Genomic DNA, 24,607 nt, shown 5'->3' on the forward strand with positions numbered 1-24,607 from the left:
TTTTTTTTTTGAATGTTCAATAGCCAGAGTTGAAGAGAGAATAATTCTATCGTCTTATATTTGGTATTTGGGTCACATATCTTGGACTTGGGTCCATTTCTTACTTCAGTGATTCCATCCCCCCCCAAAGTATTTTCAGCAATACTGAATTGTGAAATTCAGTTATGGACATAAGGGACATGAGGATGTTTTTGCCATCACCTCTTTGTTTATTTGACAACTCTGATTTTGTTCTGCATCCAAATAAGTTGTAAATCTTGAATTGGCAGAGGAACCTACGGTTACATTAGAGTTACTGACTCCTAGGTCAGAAAGATAATAGATTTAACCCTGCTGTAGGTGCCAGCTGTTAGGCTAGAGTATGTGGAGTGGCATACTCACATAAAGGTCAGCAAATCCCAGTCTCTAAATTCCCAAAGCTCTGACAGTCAGATGGGAATAGTGAAGCTGGGACAATGAACAGGGTCACCAGACATTGTCTGTTGTCCACAGAGGTCTAAGACATTTCCTGATTGCTTTTGAGTTAAGGCAGTTCCCACTACAGCATTTTAGAAGAAACTTTGAAAGACTTTGTTTTCCCGTAAAGCACAATAGTTGAAATTACTGTTGTTTGGAAGATGACTAATGAGAAGGACAGACATCTAGAGACATTGACCTCATCTCTCTTTGCAAGCTAACCTATTCTCACTGATGATTAAAACTCTGCATTCATTACACATGGTGTGGAAACTCCAATCACTTCTTTCAGGGCTGAAGACTCAACTAGAAAAAGTATCATTAGGCTCCCTTCTGTCTATTTCTTACATGAATTAATCTGTTATATAAATGTCAGTTGGGTAATTTCTTGTAGAGTGCATAAACACCAACCTTTGAAAAAACTGCACTGAAAAATATATGCAAGGCCCTTTGTATAGAAGATTTTTTTTCTTCAGATATTTACATTGTCTCACAAAACATCTTTTCCTTCTGAGAGAGATAAGTACTGGGGAGAATACACTTTCATATATTTGCTCTCTCTGAAGTCTCCAATCACTATAGCAATGATGGCAATTTATCACTCAAATGATAATGCTGGAATAGGAGTTAAGTATGTCCTGACTAAGGGCAGAAATTTGTTCTCAGGAAGGTGTTATCTTTCTCAGAGGCATTTGAAACAATGTTTTTAAAGCAATTGAAAAAGAAAGGAAGAAAGAAAGGAAGAAAAAAGGGAGGGAAGAAAGGAAGGAAGGAAGGAAAGGAGGAAGGAAGAAAGAAACAGAAAGAAAGAAAGAAATAATACCTTAATACTATGTCACTCATCAGTCTCAAGAAGCATCACATCTTTATATGAGTAACCAGACTGGTTGTGGTTTGCTTCGTTAATGGAGATATAAAAGCTATAAATTAAAACTCACTCACTCCTCACTCTATCACCTATAGTCAAAATTTCTGCAGAATATTCAGGAAGTGTGTACTAGAGAATAAATATTCAATAAGTGGCAGAACAAAAAACTTTGATTGATTGATTGATTGTTTTTTTCATCTAAACATTCTTTTAGGGGGATTCATTGGAAGGGACAGTTGGTAGTGAACCTACTTTCCTTGTCCAGTTGCTCAGGAAATCAAAAAACTGAGGCACAAGCAGCTGCATATTTATTTAGTAAGATAACTATTCAGTAGTTGACACCAATGCCAAATAGCTGCATTATCGTGTAACTTTCAGGGACTGCTTGAAACAAAGATTTGTTGTTTGTTGTTTTTTTTTTCAGAGTTTCTGTGGAGGATTTTGTATCCAATGAGAAATGAGTTGCTAATGTCATCAGTATATTAGCCTCTTAGAAAATAATATGGAAAATATCATTGGTATTTTATCTGTAGAGGGAAAAACTATTCATGTTCATAGTGAGTAAGCATACACTGTATACTTTAAAATGAATTCTTTTTATTGCCAGGTTATTTATTTTATCATGATATAAATTAATGGTTCCCTATTTTTATATAAACATGAAGTATTATTCACTGTTCATCTCTAAAGCCATGGAAGTCTGCAATTTTGAGGATCGTACCCTGTGCGGATGGTATCAACCAGCCTTGGAACAAAATTCAAGAACTGATTCCATCCACAACACAAATATATTTAAGTGGGAACTTGGAAGCGGAGCAAATCTATATCCTGGGGAAGAAGAACACTGCCCATCAACTGATCATACTACGTGAGTAAAGTTTTTCAGGTACCCAACTGTCTCTTGGACAGTTTGAGTTTAGCCATATATGGATAACCACAGGGAAAAAATGCCCAGTTCTCAGTATTGAAGCAGTTTACTGATTTATTATTGACATGTAATTAACTGACAATAAACAGAGTCAGCATTGTCAATATAACAGATGAATCAAGTTATAAAATATTAATAAACAGGTACAAATTTCTAAATGCTCTTCTGTAAGCAATCCCCAAAGGTTCTAACACATGCCTTTCTAGAGTAATACATCTGCACCTCCTCTGCCAGAGGACATGCAGGATACAAACATGTTCCCCCTTTTGGGAAGACAATTTTTGCACACTATTCTGGTTTGGAGACACAGCTGCTCCAGCTTTATGTGTATCCATGCCACAACCTACAATCCACTTATACATAAGCCATGAGAAATCAGCCCCCCTGTAGCACCTCAACTGTCAGCTCACCAGTTGGATGTGGACTGCTTGTAGTATCCAGTGAGGAGGATGCTCTGGTCTATGCAGGTCTGTTGCTTTACCAGCAAAGCAACTTTTGGAATAACAAAATCAAGTTTGGGCTGCTGCTGTTTCCACTCTCTTCACTATGACAAATTTTTCATGCTAATTCTTTGCAAGCTGACTCCTCACTTGCTTGAAAGCAGACTGCAATTCATTGGTTACTGTTTAATTTGGCTTCTGGTGGTCACCCTCTTGATTAGTTTGGGAATAATTCCTTCTTAGATGGTATACACACACTATAGACTTTCTTTACTGTCTTACTAGCTATTGTTATCCATGCAGTTTTGCCAGGGGTGGGCAGTACAAGTTTCCCCAAGGAAGGGTCTGGTGAATTCAGCTGTCAATTAATAATTAACCAGTATAGTATGAGAAAACAAACAAACAGAGTTTGTTTAGAGTTAAGTTCAGCTTAATTTCTCTCTCTCTATATATAGAGAAAAAATATATATACACATTTTATACATACAAATATTTTATTTATATATTATAAAATTAATATTAATATTATATTAATATTATATCTATATTATAAATTTATATTATTTTATTATGTTTTTATATTTATTTTTATCTATAAATATTATAGATAAAGAAAAATATATTTTCTTTTTTTAATGCAGTGATATTTATCAGAAATACATATATATATGTTATATATAATATATACATATATAACATATATAACATATATATACACATATATACATATAATACATATATATAATACATCTATTTCTGATGAATGATATCATTGCATTAAAAAAAAAAAAAAGAAAATATTACTGCTCTGCTAAGACTTTCACAGTGTTGCTTTTCTGTCTGTAGTATTCCAGTTTCCAACAAGATGTGACTAATTGTTATTCCTTGCCAAAATACTTTTTATCAGATCACTGATGGGAGCTGTTACTTCTTGGTTTTCCAAGTTTAATGAAACTAACTATATATTTAAAATGACTGATAAAAAGTGAACCTAAATGATCCATAAAGATCGTGGTTTGCTGGCAACACTGAAATGAACTGCTGTTGTGATGTTTCACATGAGATGTAATTTGGTTGTGCTGTTTCCTCATTCTCTCTCTCTCTGTCTCTCTTGCCTTATAGAACAGAATGGGAGCATGAGGCCTCCAAATTACTGCAGGGAATACTGAGCAGCATTTTGTTGAACTAAAACTGTGAAATGTTTTATTTTCTCATCTTTTTTTTCCCCAAATTTCCATGGATTTAGATGACAGAAGCTCTAATACTCCATCTTATGTATTTGCTTTCTAAAGTAAAAGATGTTTATTTCATGTAGAAATTAGTAGATTCATCCTGATACAAGAGTGGAGTACAATACAGTTTACAATGAGCTCTTTCAGCAGAATACCTGTGAATTGCTGGAGATCCAAACTACCAGTTTCTCATAGAATACACATCTGGGCCAACCACATGTAGACTGATGAATTGTAAGGGGGGGGGGGTATGCACTTGAACCTGTAATTACGTTAATTAAGTGAAAATAATGACTTGAGAAATGGAGGATAGAACGGCTTGTTTCATTTTAAATTTGAGAGAAACTGGGTAGTGGTATAGTAAATTCTTTAATATTAATAATGATATTTGGGTATGACTGTTATTTGAAAATATTGTAGGCACATAATTGATATGATAATTCATACCCAAATATGTCATCAAAACTAATGAAGCAAAACCAAAAAGGATGTAGAACAAAAATTCTAAGATCACATGATAATTATTGCTCTGTAAATAATTACCTTGATCACCATATGTTGAGCACATCTGTCTTGATTTTGTTTTTTTCAGACAATCATTATCTGTATTTAGCATAGGAAAAAATTGTAAAAATTAAAGTTTTTAATTAATATTCTTAAAAACAGTTCTTGACTTCTGAAAAGAGAGCTGAGAGTCTAAGAACTTTAAAATCGATGAGAGTATTATAATCCCAAAGTAAACTGCTCATTAAAAAAAAAAAAAAAGAGAAGAGGAAGAGAAAGCTGAATTTAACTACTTAAAGGAGCTTATTTTTTTCATACTGCATTTCACTTAGCTGACATTGTTAAAAACATCTTTATATTGTATTGTTGCATTGTACGTCTCCCTTGTTTTGTGCCATTAACAGAGAACTGAAAACAAAAGGAGCACTGAAATGTACACTGAAATATGTTTTTGGGTGCATGGTAAATACTATGTAGTCTCTAAAATTGTGAAGTCTGGTTAAGGAGTAGTTTGTATGAAGGGGACAAAGACCTCATCAACTGTGACCTGGAAAGTGTTGTGCAAAGGATGCGGCTGGCTGGTAGCAACATGCACAAATTTATTTTTTTTTTTGAATATCCAGTAGCTGATGGGATACATTGAACCTAAAGATAAGTTTGTGGGTTTTTTTTTGGTGTTAAACAAACAAACAAAACACAAAAGGTTAACGGGAAAAATGACCAGCCAGGAACAGAAGTAATACGGGTTCCCTGAACTGAACATCCTCTTCAGTACAGCTTATTTCCCCCATAACTTTTACAATAGAAGCTAGAAACTTAACTGTGTTTCATGAGGACCTGCTTGATCTTCCTACTGTTTTTATTTTATTTTTATTTTATTTGTTTTGTTTTGTTTTTCCCTGATTAAGATCATCTTATCACTATTAGAACACACTGTGGTCAAAGGCAAGAACTGAACATTGACCAGTTTTTAACTTTGTGTATGTATATTTTTTGTTAATTATTGGATAATTCAAGTGTTTATTACCTACAATTTTATTCACCATGTATTGCAGTTGCTTTTGTTGTTGTGTCCCCTCTCCCCTTAGTTCAGAGTTATGAACTGAAAGTTGTAAAACAAGGAATTGGAAAAAGGAGTAAAGACATTTTTTTCTCTCTCACAAGTGGCAATCGCTACCCCATGGGGAAACCTGATTTAATAGATACAGCACTGTCTCAGGATTCATGGGTGCAAGGGCAGGTGAACAATCCATAAGTATAACAAGAAAATCATTGCTGCAGGAGCCTCCTAGTGCCTGGGTGGAAGAGTGCAAAGTTGGAAGTCAAAGGCAAACTGTGGAGTTGTAAACTGGAGGGTGAGGTGAACCAAGTGACCTAGAGATGAACAAAGGGACTCTAGAGTCACTTGCTGTGCAGAAGTCACAGGAAGATACAGCTTTTCTTTTTATTTTCTTCTTTTTTTTTTTTCTTCAAAACAAAACAAAGAAGTTTAGCCTTTCTATCTATCCAGTAATGTCAAGAAAATTCCTACTTTTATACTTATTATATTTGTATTATTACCAATAATCAGAGATTTTCCAGAGATCTTGACAAAACCATTTACAGAAAAGTCTGTTAGCAATTCATTCTATAATCCTTTTTGGTTTAATTAGGATTTTTTTTCCAGAGAAGAACTCACATATTCAAGATTCAGAAAACAGTTTTTTCTCTGAAGTGTCTTTTGAACAAGGTGTAGCTTAGAATATGCTTGTTCTCTAAGTGGCTGTGTTAGTACTTCATTAAAGCACTAACAAAATATCACAGGTAATGAAAATCATCACAGGTAATGTGTACTGTGCACACTGGCAAATATCTGGGGTGACAATAAGGCTAGTAACAAGACCATAGGTATTAGACATGTGATGCTAACCAAATATATAGTTACTGAGGAGTTTTTACAGTAAAGTACAATTTGATACTATACTGATATGCAGAAAATTGCTAATTAAAACTAATGCCCACAGTGATTAGAAATTAAGGTTGGCTTTTTCACCTCAAGCTTGGTTATTTGAGAAGGAAACTTGTTCCTATTGTTTCCCTTTGCCTTCAGCCTCACAGGATTTATGGAGATATGACAGAATGCTAATGAGTTGTGTCAGGTTCAGATGAGCCATGGAAATGCCATGAATTAATCTCAGCTCTATGTCAGTCAGAAGCCATCAGGCTAAAATCTCCAATGGAGAAAATCTAACTAACAGCCAGTGACTGCTGTGTTATGATCAAAACATGGAATTTTCATCTCTGAGGTCATTTGCTTTGCATAGTTGTTGGTATGCTGCAATACTTTTAAGTGCTATTGGTAAATCTTGGGAGAGTTTGAACATTCTCTGAGAACAACAACAATGACAGAACAAGCCACAAAAAAAAAGGGGGGGGGGGGTGTGGATTAGACTGGTTAGATACATGCTAATCTTTGCTCTACTGTTCAGTTATAAAGGCTTGTTTGTTTGCAGATAAGTTTATTATGCCTTAGTTTGGGATATCTACGGGTCTGTATGGTCTGTCTGTCTTATGCTATTTTAGCCTTAAACCAATGATACAGTTTCTGCTCTTAAAGTACCAAACACTATACAATTTTAAAAGGTGTAATTGTGTCGTTTTAAAAGGCATGTCTAGAGCTCAGTTCAGAGATTTTCAACATTTGAAAATGCACAATCCATAGAGAAAGCACTGCTGTATATACAGGAATGCGTAGAGATCATGGTTTGAGAAAGAAATCTAATGTATTTTGAAACTATTTTGATATTGGTTGCTATTTCCAAGATGTTCTGCTCAGCTAGTATGAGAAAGAGAACAGGATTCAAAGTACTTCATTTTATTTGTAGTTCATTTAGCATTGTGCACCTTGCTCTCTGGCTGTAAGTTGTGTGTCAGTGCTGTATTTCAAGTGTGCTAATGTGAGTACTCCGATTTCTGCTTAATTTTAGATACTGCTGGTTCTGATTGCCGTAATACGGAAGTGTGGCACTCAGCACAATATGAAAAATTGTGCCAGAGCACTAAGCAAAGACTTAGGTGCTTACACGTTACTCATCTCTCTTCTGCTGCGATTATATACTAACTTATCTCTAACTAATCTAAAGCACCAAATTTATGTCTGTGTGCACTAATTTGCCAGTCTGTTCTCCAGCCAGGTCTGCCTGGTCATGGCACTTTATATTGTTTTCTTCTTATTTGAATAGTACTGACTGAAGAATCTAGAAAAAGTAACTAGCTTTAGAGGAGAAACTGCAATTTTACAAATTTTTGTTTTCTTTTCTTTTTAATTATTATTTTGTATTTCTAAAGGGAGATACAATGTTGAGGGATCTACTACAGTTGTTGTAAGTGGTAGCTGCTGCTTTTTGAATGTCAAATTTTCTATCATGTGCTAATCATTGGCATGCTTACTCCTCTCAGGATACTGGCATTTCTATTTCTTGTTTGCCTTTTTGTGTTTTCTTGTTATAGCTAAGAATTGGAAGAAATTGGAACTCATTTATGAAAAGGAGTTGTTTGCTCTCCAACCAGATTTAGTTTTCACTTTAAATGAAAACCAGAGAGTAAAGGGTATCTTTTGCATCCATCTAAACACTCATTCACAAACAATTTGTGGAAGATACATAGATGAATTACCAAAATCTGAGAGATGTCCAACACTAAATTAAGTTAGAGTTTAAACTTTCTGACTTTGTGTATAGGAAAGTTCAGCTGATTAATTTTTGATCCGCTTTCAAACATCACAACGATAATTACTACTGTGAAACAAGCAAGTCACAACATGAGTCTTCACCTGACAATACTACAGATGAATAACACTTCCATATTTCAGCTAGGTCTAGTTCTTTGGATGGGCTCCAACTGTTTGTTGTTGTTGTTTTTAACACACCTGATCTTTCCCTCATTATCAATTCCCATTTAGTGCTTTCAGTTCCCACGGTTCTCCTGAATGCCTTGAAAGGGGAAATACAGCAAGGATCCTTTTATATATGCACATTCTTTGCTAACAATATGTTAAAAGATACTTTCAGTACTAAGTTATTAACAAAATCACAGTATGAAAATATGCAAAGTTGTTTATGTTGAAATTTTTACATCCATTAAAATGTTGGCAATTTGTCTGAAACTAATTAGGATAATTACACTGTCATAGGAATCTCACTATATAGGAAATGCTTGCAGTACTGAGAAGAGGTAAAATTAATTATTTTCAAAGGGCAAGTATCAAGATTTTAATGAAATCTATTGTTGCTGCCAACACTTTAAGAGGCTTTCCATGAAATAATTTTCCAAACAAGCCTGGGATCTTGCAGCTACTGGCAGGGGTGCCTGCAAACTTACTATGCTGAATTTCAGCACTTTCATAAGATATACAGGCAATGCCAGATTTACTCACCTTCATATCAAGAAGTCAAGATCATTGACTTCTAGAGTTTAAAGGATAATAATAATAATAATATCAAAAGAAGTGGGGATTAGTTTTTGGAATAGGAAAGAAAGGAATTTAAGGAGGGGTCAGGTCAGTAAATGTGCAATCACGGAATCATAGAATGGCTTGGGCTGGAAAGAACCTTACAGGTCATCCAGTTCCAGTTCCGACCTCCCTGCCATGGGCAGGGATGCCACCCACCAGATCAGGTTGCTCAAAGCCCCATCCAGCTTGGCCTTGAACACCTCCAGGGATGAGGCATCCACAGCTTCTCTGGGCAACCTGTCCCAGTGCCTCACCACCCTCTGAGTGAAGAATTTCCTCCTAACCTCTAATCTAAATCTCTCCTCTTTTAGTTTAAAACCATTCCCCCTTGTCCTGTCATTGTCTGCCTGAGCAAATAAGTTGCTGTCCTTGTTTTTTATAAACCCCCCTTTAAGTATTGAAAAGATGCAATAAGGTCATCCCAGAGCTTTCTCTTCTCCAGGCTGAACATCCCCAGCTATATCAGCCTGTCTTCATAGGAGAATGAATGAAGAAACTATTACATTTGCTGAAAATCATTCAAAGAATAGATATAGGGAAGAAGAGAACAACTTTTGTACAGAGTAAGAAAGACTGATATTTTGGGTTTATGGAAAGTTTTGGAATACCAAGTGACTGCATATATATGCCAACTAAGAAATAGTTCATTTTAAAAGTCACAGCTTGACAGACTGAACAGGGTATCACCTATGTATTAGCTGCCTCTGCTACAAAGGATACATCCATAGAGAATGCCAGTACTATAACATGTGAACTATATGCAAATATATGATTTCTTATTGCTTCCTTCAAACTCATCTCCGTACTGTATGTTCATCTTCCTGTAAATTCCACGTCTCTATACCAGCTAGATTAAAGACTAGATAAGCAAAGATTCCTTTGCTCTCTGATCAAACATGCTGCAAGTTAATGTTGGTGACAGACATTAGCAGAAAGCTTTTAAACAACAACATAGATAGATAGGTCATCAGTGATAAGAGTGAAGATTACGTAAACAAGGATGCTCTCCACAGATTTATGTAGCCCCTTCTGATCTTTCCATTTTCCTTTACTTTCCCACACATCCTTAATATTCTTTTGCAACCACATACTCTCCCTGTGACCTACCCACTGTGTGGGTAGCACTCAAGTGTATCACCAAAGGGACCTTAATCTGGTTTACTAGTTTTAAATGTAACCTTGCAGCGAACACTGAAACAAGGGCAAATATAATATTGAGTATGCACTATGGGACATGAATTATCTAGACAGATGTGGTTTTGGTCTGCTTCAGACTGAATGCACCAAGTAAGAGATGGATGTCTGAATTTCATCAGAGCACTGATTGTACCCTACTGCTCTTTCAAACTAATCTCACTGAGAGGTCTGAACTTGATACTGAATATTCTGGGAAGTAAGAGGTTTTTAAGTGTTATTGCTTTTCAGACCTCTTTATCATTCTGCTGATTGTAAACAGCCCTCTTGAATGTTGTTCTAAATATTGTACTGATAGTCTTAGGCCACTGAAGACATGAATTCCCAGCAGCAGAGTAAATTCTGAATTTTTAAATGTTTTTACAAACCTTAAGAGAACTGGATATTCTTCTATCTCTAGGCAAGACTCTAGTAGAAAACTCAGAGCTGAGGGAAAAAAAAATATTACTACATTGAAGCAACATCATTCTTCAGAAGAAAGGAGGGAAATGAATATTTCAAATGCAGACTTGCTTGAAAAATCTGTAACTATGTAGGTTTCTACTTCAGTTGTCACACCAGCTTATTAGAAGCTGTTTTAACAAAAATGCTTTATTACTTTTTATATTGGATGTATTATTACTGAATTACCCTAAGGCTTGTATATATTTTACTCTATTTATTAGTTATTTTCTGCAATAGTTCATTTCCAACTTTCTCAAGGATGATGTAAATGCATGTAGTAATTATAAAGATGTCTAAATTGCCAGGATCAAAGGAAAGTAATTCAGGAAGTATGGATTTCCTTCCTTGAGATACAGCTCTTTACATTTAGTATTATTTTATTTTTAGAAATTCAAAGTATCTAGGCTCCCTTTTCCCATGAAAGGTTGGACCTGATGATTTTTCAAGGTCTCCCAACTCTTGTGTGGTTCTGTGAATCTGTGATAAAACAAAAGCTTCAGAGGCAGTCCTCTCTTCTGCTTCTGAATGAAAACAAAAATAAGATTGTGGGGAAGATTCAGATTTTCCCCGATCATTACGCTTTCCCCTAGAATACTACCAGAACACCTCTTATCTTTATCAACAATCCCTAGAGGTTTCACCTTTAATGTGTCTGACCTATGCCAAATGAAGGTTTGACCCACATTTTGAGATTTATTTTTAAAGCGTTTTTACTACTTCCAAAATATATACTTGTATATGGCTTACAAACAGTTTTTGTTTGTTTGTTTGCTTCTAGAAAATTTTGGGCTCTTCTTTTATAAGAAAGGAACATTATAACTCTTCAGAGTAGATAACTATTTTATGGGTGGCAGTAGAAGATGTTAACTCTGATCATGACAGTGACTTTCTTGCAAGTATCTGATTTCTATCTAAAAGTATATTGGAAAAGTGTATTGGAAACCCATCCCACAGACTATTGAATTTTTATATAAAAGTCTTCATTTTTTGATTATGAATCATGTGTACTTCACATTCTCCAATTAGCATGTAAGAAACTGTCTGCAAAATGATGTTATCTTTTCCTGCAATAAATTTCTTCATTTTATGAGATATTTTAGTATTCCACTTAATATTTAAATAAAGCAAATATATTAACAGTTTAGAGAATCATCTTCCCTAGCTAAAAAAAAATTATGAGAATAACCCACTTCTTTTCACTAATTTACACACATCTTTACCAGTATCTACAAAAAGAATTATTCTCTCATTCTTGCATGCTAGGTAAGGTTTGGGGAAACCTCCAGAAAGTGCTTAATGGCCAAAGGATTGTACTGTGGCTGATTAACTAACTAGTGCTCCCACTCTTCTGATCCATGGAAGTTCTTATAATTACACGTTCCTTCAGCCCAGCTGAAGGACATAGCCTGTAATTTCTGTACTAAAAAGATTTATAGTGTCAGAATTGTCTGCAATTTTCACTTACTAAAATATTTTCTGTACTTGCCCATGGTTAGAGCAGTTGTCTGTTTAATCTATTTTTTTCCTGTTAGGAGACCAGGGGAGGTGGAAAGAGTACTCTACGTAACAAGCAATGAACCAGATGCTGATTTACAAGGAATTTTCAAGGGCTGTTTTATGTCAGTAGTTATTACTAGGTTTTAATTTTCCCTATGAAGGAAAATTTTAGCAGTCTTTTCTGTCAAGAAAGAGGAAGAGATGGAAAAGGATTTTCATTTAAATATATCCTTATGAGAAACCACATGTTGGGTAAGGAGATACTGTGCAAAATTCTTTGCCCTGGGCTACCCAGGAAGATCAAGCTGTTTTCAGACCATCAGTCTGTCACAGGTCATATTAGATATAAATTACTGCATACTTGATTCTAAGGATGAATGAATGAATGAACGGACTTCAAATCCTCAGAGCAAATTGCTGTGAATATAGAGATAATTTTACCTGTTTCTAGCCTATCTTGTACTATGTAGTGCCTCTAGTTAGATTATACTGCTCCTAAAATGACTGAATATAAGGTGCAATTCAGACTCTCCTTGACCTACAAGTTAAGTAATATACCTTAATATGTTATTTTTTATTATTAAATGTTAATTATTATACACAGAAAAATTAATCTACTAACTTTGTGGTAACTTTACAGTGATAAACCTGTATGTGCTAATTTCATATTTATTTTATCACTTAAATAATACATGTTGATTTCAATGTAAGCACTGTAATCTGTTTTGTTCAAATAACTGTTATTTTTTTCTAAATTTATAACATCTTTTAAAGAAAAAAATGCTTATCAGATTTTTTCAGAGACTTCAGTAGATTATTGAAAAAAAGGTTTTGCAATATTTGTTTAATATTGCTGGTGCAGCAAAGACAGCTAAGTAACTGCTGAGTCATACCACAGACAATAGTCTTATAATCCTTTATGTTGTTCTAAGTCTACCTACTTAGAGCAGGCTTGTGAATTAAAAATATGTTCTTGAATCTGTACCTTGTAGTCCTGACCATTCCTGTTTGCAAAAACTTCCAGTCTGGGAACAACCTCTTGGCATAACCCACATTTCTCTTGGCAATACTTATTGGTACAGTCACTGCCTTCTCACGATTGCAGTGATGCTACTTTTTGGAGCTGTAGCTCAGAGCTTGGCCAAACAGGCAAACTGAAAAGCCAGGAAATCCTAATAAAGGTATTTCAGGTAAGGACCTTTAAGTAATGTAGGTCCTATAGTCAAGTCTATAAGCCCTTGCTGGAAAGGATCTTTTCAGCAATGGAGTGTGTAGCATCTCCATTAAAGAGAACAGAATCTTGTATTTGGTCAACTGCCACTTTTTCTTTGAAAGGAAAGTTTTTCAGGAACCAAATATCAGGTACCCAAAACCCTAAAACTCTCTGCATACACTCAGAATCTGATGCATACTGCAAAGGCAGCCTTGTCTTTCCCAGCAGGAAGAGTTTCACCCAATATCTTGGGATTTCTTGACTTCAAGCAGGGCAATATCCATGTATACCCCAGCTTTGAGTAGGCCTCTGATTTTCTTGATGAAAGAGGATGGGTGGGTGGGGTGGGGGAGGATGGGCTCAAAGGCCCTCCATCTGCTGTGATGTGATATTGTGGGTAAAGGCAGACTTCAGCTCTGTATTTTGTCTGGATGTGATATAAAAGTACTAGATGACTTTTCAAGGGATTTTGTGGAATTCTGGTAATACATTTATTAATTAAAGGGTATCCAGATACCCAGCTAGAAAGTGCTATATCTGTATAAAGAAATATTACCACTTTAGTATGACTTGAATTAATTTTGATTAAATATTTTCTTTTAATAAAGAAATACCCTTCTCTCTGAGCAGGTATACTGTAGAAGGCTGGTATTTGTTTGCAGACAGCTCGAACGGAGAATTTGGTCACACTGCTGACATCGCTACCCCAGTCATCTCCCTTACGGGGCCCAAGTGCAAAATTGTGTTCTGGAACCATATGAATGGTTCAACAGTAGGTTCTCTGGAGGTATGGAGATATTATTTATTTTGATTTATTTTTACTCTCTGAAATTGCTGGAAAATTAATGCTTTGTCGTTTAGTTTCATTAGAGACTAGGCTACTAATAAACAAAAATGAATAATTGCTAACACTCTACTGCTCTCAGTATGTTAAGATCTGAAGGAAGCATTAGCTTGTGTAAGCTGTGGAAAATATAAGTTTCTACAGCAAGCCAAAATGATGACCTTTATACACGTATCGTGGTTGAAACTTCCATATAGGCAAAAGTACCATATAATACCCCTTAACACTGAGAAGCGTCAGTATGTATTTGGAAACTGAGGTTTTTGGCTGAATGTGGGAGTTAGAAAAAAGTAGTAGTTGTTTCAAAAATCACTGTGAAATTTTGTAGAAATACCTTATTCCTTGAAAAGCTTAACATATATTTTTCAATAGTTAATTATATTAATGTAAGAAACTTTGAGTTATTTCTAGGACTTAACAATAACAAGCTTTCTTATCAATACAATTTTCTTCGCTCCATTTAAAATAGAAGTATTTCTGTAAAGGAAATCTAACTGTTCAGCAGCTTATAGATCAAGTGAGTCACTACAAAGTGACTGAATAAAACAGCAAAATTGTTCTCAACATGTTCTTTCCACAAATCATATTAAATATAAGAGAATTTCCCATGAATGTTGCATAATAACTTACATCATCATAAATGTTATGATACCCAATCATGTGTGCAGTGAGTATCAAATTAGTTGTGGCCAGTGAATTTAATTTTATAAATAAATTCTCACTGGCTCAATTACACTGAATAACAAAATTATAATGAAAAGCTGGCAGAATTCAACTGTTTTGAAGATGAAATTAAAATGTATGTTGACAGTAGAAAACTAGGTGTCCTCCAGACAATGCATTCGTCTTGCGAGTTGTTCAGAGGAAGCATGTTTTGTGTTTCCTTGAATTCTTAAACAAATTAAAAATATCACTGAATTTCTCCCAAGTAATAGAGATCTTCCTAGGGCACTGGCAGGTATTCAAATTTTAGTTCATCAGAATTAGAGGGAGATCAGAGTATAAAGATGATTTGTTCTCAGTTTAAAGTTTTGGGACCGGTCAATTTGTTTTGACCTCTTTTCATTTGCCCTAGTGTCCCAGAGTTTCTGAAGAGTGTAGGAATCCGTGTTACTTGGAAGTAAGTCCACAGATGCTTTTGCAGAAATTAACAGCCCAGTTAATCACAGGATGAAGGTACCACCACAAAAGACAAACATAGTGAGATTTTTTTTTTTAATCTCAGTTCCAACCACTGCCTCTAGCAGGAGACAATGTCCCTCTATTACGTAATTGACTTTCCCCCCATCTATAACTTAATTGATTTTAAGATGTACCAAAGGAAAATCACAAAACTATTGCATTTTAAACATTGTAAATAGGTATCTAATTTCAATTGCTTAATTGTTGTGGTGGTTTCACCTTAATGGGCAACTAAACTCCACCACATTGCTTTCTCACTCCCCATCTTCAAAGGGAGAGAAAATATGATTGAAAAGGGATCGATGGTTGAGATAAGGACAGGGAGATCACTTAACAATTACCAACACGGGCAAAACAGGCACAGCATAGGGAGATTAATGTAATTTATTGCCTATTACTAACTAGTCTAGAGCAGGGAGCAACTAAAAGCAAACTGAAAACACCTTTCCCTCTCCATCCATCCTCTTCTACCATCTCTCCTCAAACAGAGCAGGGGAACAGAGAATGGGGGCTATTGTTAGTCCCTAACGCTTCATCTCCGCCGCTCCTTCACGGTCACTCTCGGCCCCTGCTCCACATGGGGTCCCTCCCACAGGATGCTGTCCTTCCCAAACTGATCCCGCGTGGGCTTCCCACAGGCAGCAGCTCTTCAAAAACATGGCTCTGTACCACGGGGGCCATCCCCCAGGAGCAAACTGCTCCAGCACGGGTCCCCCACAGGTGGCAGTTCCCCCAGATCCCCTGCTCCACCGGGGGCTCCTCTCCACGGGCTGCAGCTCCGGCCCGGGGGCTCTCCATGGGCCACAGCCTCCTCCAGGCCACATCCACCTGCTCCATCAGGGGCTCCTCCACGGGCTGCAGCGTGGAGATCTGCTCCATGTGGGACCCGTGGGCTGCAGGGGGACAGCCTGCTCCACCAGGGGCCTCTCCACAGGCTGCAGGAGAACTTCTGCTGAGGGTCTGGAGCCCCTCCTGCCCTCCTTCTGCACTGACTTTGGTGTCTGCAGGGCTGGTTCTCACTCCTCATTCTCCCAGCTTCTGTTGTGCAGAAGCTTTTCCTCTTTCTTAAATCTGCTCTCACCGAGGTGCAAACAACATCACTTATTGCCTTGGCTCTGACCAGGTCCCTTCTGAAGCCAGCTGGAGCTGGCTCTGATCTGACATGGGGCGGCTGCTGGGCTCTGCTCAGAGAGAGAAAATATAATTATTTAATGTCTTTATTTTCTTTTAAAGATTATAAGTATTATACAAATGTGAATCTTTTCTATGGCTGAATATCACTTATATCCTTTTTTTACTCTTCTCCCTCATGACTATCACATTTTTGTTTAATTCACAAGTTCGTTTTTTTCCACCTTAGTCTGTGTCCATGCCATCAAATGTAATGTAGGACATGTTGAAGGACATGCTATTTGCAGGAGTGTCTGTCTTCCTGTGTTTCTGTGGCTTTCTTAAACACTGATTAGTTGTCACTTTATTGTGCGACTTCAGTTTGAATAATTGTTGGAAACATTTTTTCTGGTTTTTATAGCTAACTCTACCAAAGTATTAGAAGCCGTTTTTCAACAACCTGCAAAGCTTTCAGGTAAATTAGGGTACAGAGAAGCCCTGGATTTTAATAAGATATAAATTTATGGGCATGTTCATCTTTAAAATTGTAACTTCTGGCATGATATGAGAGAAAATATGAATTACTGATGAAGGAATTGGATTTATAATTTAATAGGTAATGTACAGTTTGTGGAAAATTGTACATCTGTCTATATTGTCCCAAACATTTATATCTATATTCATACACCTGTATAGCATGTATGTAAGAGTAAGAAAAATCTCTTATTCAGCACCTCATATTCTCTCAGATAATATCTGTAACCTCTGTTTTTCTCCATTTTATTTTTGCCTTAAAATTCATGTCTTCTGTGAGCAGTTTTTGTTGTCTATAAAGCCAGGTGTCATTTTGTTTTCTATTCCATTCCATTCCAAATAAACATTGGTTTCTTTTGTTCCTCTGGAATGAAAGCTCTTCAGTGGGAGGATCTGCTATTTGCTTGCCAGAACTTACCTGTTATACAATACCATGCACACACATGGGACTACATACATTTTCAAAAAAGCATTTTTTTCATTAAGATGAAAAATGTCTGGGGTACCCTAAGAAGATTACACAAAGTAGCAATAAATCCTTGGAAGCAGAAGTGGTGCAAGCAACCGGTGAACTGATGTTTAGCTCTGTGAGTACTGATTGAAGACACAACTTGAAACATCATCAAACTCCTATCTGGATGTTATTAGCTCAGTTGAATTTGGATGCCCAAGAGGATGGAGTAAAGCATATATAAGACTTTGTGTTAATGTGCTAATATTGAAGTGTTAGGTTTCTCCAGTTCAATGGCTATTCAAATGTTTATAGGTATTTGTGAGTCTTCTATTATCCAAACAAGTAAAATACAGTCTTAAGAAGGTAAAAACAAGTTTTTATCTATAGGGAAAAAAAAAAAAATCATTCATATGATCATATAGAACCAGGACATTAAATCTCTCCTGGAACTATAATGGAGCAATCTAATGCAATGTAGTAAATGCATGAACTATTCATACATGTTGTTAGTGCTGTTTTTCATGTTTTACAAATGGATCTTGACTCTTTCCTGAGCAATTTTTATTTGTGGTTAACTGTTCCAGTTAATTAGTGGGTAAATTAACTGAGGTAAGACCCAGAGCAGAGTGTGTTCATGAGCAGATCAGAAAGTTTTAAAGCATTATTTTCTTTGAATAGTGGCTTACACTGGCAAATCCTTTTGCACTTGATATTTAATGTTGGTATAGAGATCAATTATACAGGATACTCTAGACAAAATTAAGGAACCTGCAGTGTGTTGGTAATGGAAAGATATTTTGTGACCTGTAATTATTTCCTTTTCAGGTACTCTGTAAAACTGGTAACAAGACTTCTAAACTATGGACTCAAAGCGGCAGCCAAGGTCCACAATGGAACAGAGCAGAAGTGTTCTTGGGAATTCGTTCAAATTTTCAGGTGCGTATTCATATTTTGTGTTCTCTCTAGACAGCTTGGCCTTAGGTACTTTTGTTTTGCATTTACCTTTTACCATATTTGCATTAACCATTTACCATATTTCCCTTTCTGCCCCCTTCCCCCCCACCCCCACCCCCCCACTCTGTCTCCCCTTCTGAATAACAACAACAAAAAAAAAAGTAATATTTTTGGCTGTCTGATCATTTACCTGAACTGAACACAAGTTTTTGTAAATTTCTCACTCCTCTTTGATTTTAGACAGACATCCATTTTTAAGACAGAAATCCCTTCTATCCTTGAAACTGACTTGGTTTAGAACTATTCCACTTCCTTCTCCTTAGTGTGCAGTAGAATTGTATTTTTGCATTTGATTAAGAAAAAAAAGAGTCTTGAGCATGATATGCACATCCAAATATAAGCTGATGCTTCAGCATCTTAGAGATGGTTAGTCATGAGTATGTCGTGCTTAATTTTCATTCTAAAACAAGCAAACAAATAAACATAACCCCAACAACAAGAAAATACCGACCAACCACCACCAACAACAAAACAACAATGAAAGAAAAAAACATAGAGACAGTCTGGAACATTTAAAAATATGTTATATTGCCCTCCTGTCTTGAATGGCTTTTAATTGAACTTTAACTTGTAACTTTCATGGGAATAATGGGTGAAAGATTAATACATTTCACGCTTTGCAGAAGTAAGTGAACCCTTGCTATTAATTCAGGAAGAGCAGGAGCTAGTATCTATTTGTATCACTCATTTTCTTTCCTGTGGTAATGGTCCTTCAATAACTATAGTGACAGATCTGTACACACAGTGGTACAAGCTTACTGTACCTACAAGGACTGTGCTACAAGAATAAGAATTGACCAATTCCTATTCCAAGATTTGCAGGAACAATTGCTTTCTGTTCTATTCATGATGCATGCATATCTTATCCATGTTTTACTGTAATATCTGTATAATTTTTTGTTAGATTCTTTTCAGGGCGAAACGTGGTGTCAGTTACATGGGAGATGTGGCAGTGGATGATATTACTTTTGAAGATTGTTCCCCTTTGCTCATCCCAGACAGACCTTGCACATTACAGGAATTCACATGTGCCAACAAGTACTGCATCCCAAAGGATAATCTTTGTGATTTTGTAAATGATTGTGCAGATAACTCAGATGAGAGCCCTGCCATTTGCAGTAAGTATAGTAGTTTTTTAAAATATAATTATCACAAATAACCATGGCAGTTGTGAATTGTTAATACTTGAAGACTGCTGGCAGCTCATCGCTAAAGACAGCAAACATGAAGGTAATAATTTAATTATATTCTTTGGCTTTTATGGATTTTAAATTACTATTATTTACTTTGAAATAATATGATGGAAAATAAAAAGTGCTGTTAGTGAATTTCTTAAAATAATTCAGAAAGCATCTGTCTTTAAAACACAGTAAAAATCTGCTTTCCATATGAAGAGAATGTATTAAAGCTGAAAAAATGCATCAAGTATAATATCTTTGCGATATAGGGACTTACCTTCTTTGATATTTCAAGGATTGCCAGATCTCTTAGCAAATTATTTTAGTATGAATACAGTACAATTTTAGTTTTACAAGAGATATCAAGAAACAGCATCTGTAGTATCAGATACAAAGAATGGTGTTTAATAAGAAATGGGTTTTCCTCTGGAGAAAAGGATCACGTATATTGTTTAGGTAGTACTAACACTGTCTTTTTTTCTCATAAAATTGTAGAAAATTCTCACACAATCAGATCTCCATTGTTTGCTACAGTATGAAAAGTAGCCTCATTTTTATTGAGGTTATGAACACAATTTATCAATTTCTTAGTGAATACAATTCTGTGAAGCAAAGGTACACAAATCCACTGATAGCATTTGAAGTGGAGGTATGAGGCAAAGAAACTGTTTTTTGACTGATTTTCTTACTAATAAACTTCTAATTGATTTCCAAACCAGGGACAGCATGTCACTAAGCTATTTAATAGAATTTTCAGTAACAACATCAGGAACTGGACTTTAATTTTTGCTTTCCCTGACTTTGCTCCCCCTCCCCCTCCCCGTCCCTCTCCCTTCTCTTCCTCTTTATCTTTCTCTTCCTTTTTTTTTTTCTTTTTTCACCCCAAAGTTGAAATAGGTATGCCGTTTTAAGTTTTCACTATGTACTGAAGAATTTCAGTTTCCTTTTCTTGGAACTGCCTTATATATTTAATAAAATAGAAATGCATAACAGCAATAGGTGAAAATATTCTTTTTGCAAAAATGGTGTACACATTTATCACAATACATGATGATATTGTGATGACAAAAAAGATTTCCTTGTCATCATAATTAATTAGTTTCATGACCTGTTTTTTCTAGTTAGCCTATTTCAAAGATAATTTAGAAATTTTTTATTTTTAGGTCATAAACCAGGACAAATCATCCCAAGGCTAATATTCCAACTGAGGTCATGGACTTTATTAATTTCTTACCCCTCTGAATGTAAGGCTAGTACCCTGAACACAGAAAAAGGCTAGTTATGTTTTCACAGCTTTTGTGTAAGACAGACTGCCTCTGAAGAGACCAACCTTAGGAAGCACATATTTACGCTCTTTGTGACATCTTTTCATTCCTTGTAGCTAGCAGAGAAGAACTGTTTTATCATTGCTGACCCATAGAACAATAGCTTGAAAACCTCAAACTTAGAAGACAGGGAAAAGCATTAGTAGGGTTAAAATATGATAGAAAACACTAAATAGGTATGCATGGCAACTGTGTTTAAAAAACATGAGAATTGTGCAGTTTCAAGACTTCTCCAAAGTACCTTTTAGCAGTAAGCCTTCATGGATCACTACCACTAACCACAGTTCTTTTTTGCTATGTACACGAGTCATCATAACCTAGTTAATGAAATATTGAAAAGAAACTAGTCCCTAATCTCTCTAATACTCCTGAAACTCTAAACTGTTAATAGGACCGTATCACAAGCTGATACTCACAAAGTCTAATTAGCAACGTCTAGACATAACCTAGATGCTGAGATATAAACTATGCCTCATAAAGTTGTTAAATTACTATTGAGAGATCTGTACCTTGTTTTTGTTTTCTTTCTTGAGGGCTCTTTTTAGCTAGCTGCATGACTTTCAATGCTGTAAAATAATTCAAGTATACTTTTTTACAGAGGTACTGAAGACTCCAATGTTTAGAAATTATTCCATTAGACACTGAATGAGTGGTATGTGTTTTCTTTAAATGCAATGCCACTAGTATGGTTTTCTGATTGCATGTACTTGAGAACAAATTAGATCACAATGTTGCTGGAAGAGGTAATGACTGGTAAAGATGCCCAGGAGAGCATCAAATGCATTCTAACCTCTGCTGCTCATTCAGCCTGTGCACACCTCAGTCCTCTTTCCTGACCTTTTCCCCACGGTCCCAAGTACAATCAGGTCCCCAATACCATGTATTTAGCTCTACAAATCTGCTTCTATAGTTCCATACTGCTTGTTCATCTAGACATAGCTGTTTTACCCTGAGATGTGTGAGTTGCAACTCATCTGAAGCAGTAGTTTTCTTCAGACATTTTTTTTATTTCCTTGTGTTTAAGAATAAATTTAATGTTAAGTAAGCACTGCCAATATTAACTTATTTCATTAACTACTAAGGGACGTATCCACCTAGAACTGTGTGCCTACCACATAGAGAGTCCTTCCTGTTCATACACATGTAGCATCTCAACCTTCTAAGTCATGCATAAGGGAGGAAAACATCAAGAGTATGAACTTTCTATCCCTATGTGAAACAGCTGAATAGGGAATGGAGGTTACCTACTATCTTGTCTCAGGGAGATAAGTCTTTATGCTTTTGTTGTTTAAAGGGGATTTGTATAAAGGCCTTGATTCTTTAAAACATGACTTTAAAGTAAAATGGTCAGTTGCATGGATGATTTTTTGTTGACTAGAGATGAAATTTGTGAGTAATTGAAGAAATTGCTTTAGCTAGGATCCTGAAATATGTAACTAAATGATCAAATAGCAAAAGATGAGGACAGTTATATTCAGTTGAGGTAAATTATTATCTATGTTTTGCATAAATGATAATCCTATAGTGCATTAGGGATTTGTTGTTATTATTAGTATTTAAGATAGCGTTGTATTTTCAGACAAAGATAAAAGTGAAGTTATTTTTTTCTTACTAGTTCATATTTATAAGAAAATGTTTCAGACTTCTCTTCCACCCGTGTGATCTTGTGAAAAATAGAAAAAAAATAAATCTTTCACCTGATTTCAGCCTCAAATTTAAGAGGCAGCTGTCTGTACTGTTTTGGGCCATGTGTAGACTCCATGGATGTTGACTCCTTGGCCTCATTACTGAGGCATCTGACCAGCTGCCAATTAAATAAAGTTACTTTTAAGTGGCTGAGCTTTATCAGACCCTAGAAGAGGTTCAAGTTTTGTTTATATTTTAGGGGAAAGCTTTTGTCATTTCTTACACTGTCAGACCAAATGATCTATTCAGTTTCCCAACTTATCTTCAAAGTACTTTCCTTTCCAGCAATAGTAAGTCAAAAAGCACAGTCAAAAGTCTCTTGAAGGCTCTGGCAAAATTCCAGCTTATTTCAGCAAGTTTAGTCTTGCTTGATAATCATTATAATGAAGTTATAGATGCATAGTAGAGAAATATATGCAGCTTAAACCTTTGGACCAGTATAATTGACTTAACCTTAATTTATGTGGGCAGTTGGCTAACCACATTGACTGTTTTGACGTTCAAGACTAGAAAATCAGTGAAGAGCATACATGTTGTGGCATATAAATATCAATCAAAATTATGACAGCCTTCTATTTTTCTAGGCATTAAATACAATTGAAGAAGAAATGTAGATAATTATCTATGTTTGCATATTGGATAATAAATTACCTGTGAATTCTTCTGGAAATATGTTGAAGTAAACTAACTGCGGGTATGATTTAGCTCAAAGTAAACACTTCTACATTTATGTTTTGCCTGTTTGTGTCTGCATGGAGGATGTGTCTCTCTAGTGCTCTGTACTTTTAATTGGATGGGGTTTTGTTCCATAAATATAGGCATTTTTTATCTTTTTCAGCACTACAGGGATCTCACCTGGCTTTAAAGTATTCCTCCAAGAAGAGGCTAGTTTTCTGCAGATGTCTTGGGTGCCTTATGGAGGGCATGAATTGGCCTATAAAACTAGAGCTAGACAATTTGCCCTAAAATAGATTGCTAAATTAAATTACCTTTATTTTTTTATACTTACAGCAGTGTTGGTTACACTAAGAGCACAGACATCTACCTTGTATATATTCAGTTTTATCTTGCCCCACAATTATATTATAGGGCACTAAAAATACTCTGTTTAATAAGACACATGGGTGGTTTTCTCTCTATTGATACTTTTTTTTTTTTTTAAGGTAATTGTATACTAGTTTGTAATGTATGTAACCAATTAACTTTCTGAAAAAAAAAAAAAAAAGGTCTTTTCATGTGTTTGCAAATATCCTTCAGGTACCTCTATTGGGCATTGTGATTTTGAGTTTGATATTTGTGGATGGAAGCAAGATGAAAATGATGATTTTGACTGGAGCCTCAGAACAAGCAGTACTACAAAATTGGGCACTGGACCAGCTGCTGATCATACATTGCAAGAGCCATCTGGTCATTATATTTTTATAAAGAGTTCATTTCTTCAGCTGCCAGGACAGAAAGCCAGGATTGCTAGCCCTGTGCTAAGCAGAAGGAATAAAAACTGCAAGGTACGTGGGGTGCGATACTAGCAGGAATGCAGAATTTGATTTCTAGATTACACCAAGATAATATTCCTAAAATGAGATATTTCTTGATAAAAACAAACGTTGTGGAAGAAGCAAACTATTTCCACCTTGGAATCATGAAAAAACATGAATCTCATTGCTAGTTATGGGAGAAGAATGATTTCTGTACATAAGTACTTCGAAGGAGATTGAAATGAAGTCAGCAGTGAAAGCAATATGTAATTTAGAATATGCCTTATGCAACTCCAGCCCTAATTAGCCTACAACTATGTATGTGCTTTAATGGAGAAAATGTGTATGAATACAGTAACAAGTTGCTTTGAAAGAATACAGCTTCAAAAGGAACACTGCACTACAGAAAGCTGTCATTGACTCTTCTCTAAAAACCGAAGAAAAATAAGCTTTTATTTTCTAAGGTGTTACAACATATTGTTGTGATTTGATCCTGATAATTTCTTTGCAAATCTGGATTAAAAGGTTTTCTAGTTG

The 24,607-nt window shown here is 35.7% G+C and overlaps 1 protein-coding gene across 1 annotated transcript in view; it reads left to right on the forward strand.

Annotated features, from left to right (window-relative positions):
• The window catches only part of MALRD1 (MAM and LDL receptor class A domain containing 1), a 266,757-nt gene that overhangs the window by 78,082 nt on the left and 164,068 nt on the right, over window positions 1–24,607 (forward strand). Inside the window, exons 20-24 of the mRNA XM_083826051.1 lie at window positions 2,015–2,192; window positions 13,899–14,055; window positions 18,218–18,328; window positions 19,311–19,524; window positions 23,853–24,100. Coding sequence (XP_083682177.1) covers window positions 2,015–2,192; window positions 13,899–14,055; window positions 18,218–18,328; window positions 19,311–19,524; window positions 23,853–24,100 — 908 coding nt within the window. The remainder of the gene's footprint in view (window positions 1–2,014; window positions 2,193–13,898; window positions 14,056–18,217; window positions 18,329–19,310; window positions 19,525–23,852; window positions 24,101–24,607) is intronic.

This window comes from Anser anser (genome assembly GCF_964211835.1).
Source record: "Anser anser genome assembly, chromosome: 2".
NCBI lineage: Eukaryota > Metazoa > Chordata > Aves > Anseriformes > Anatidae > Anser > Anser anser.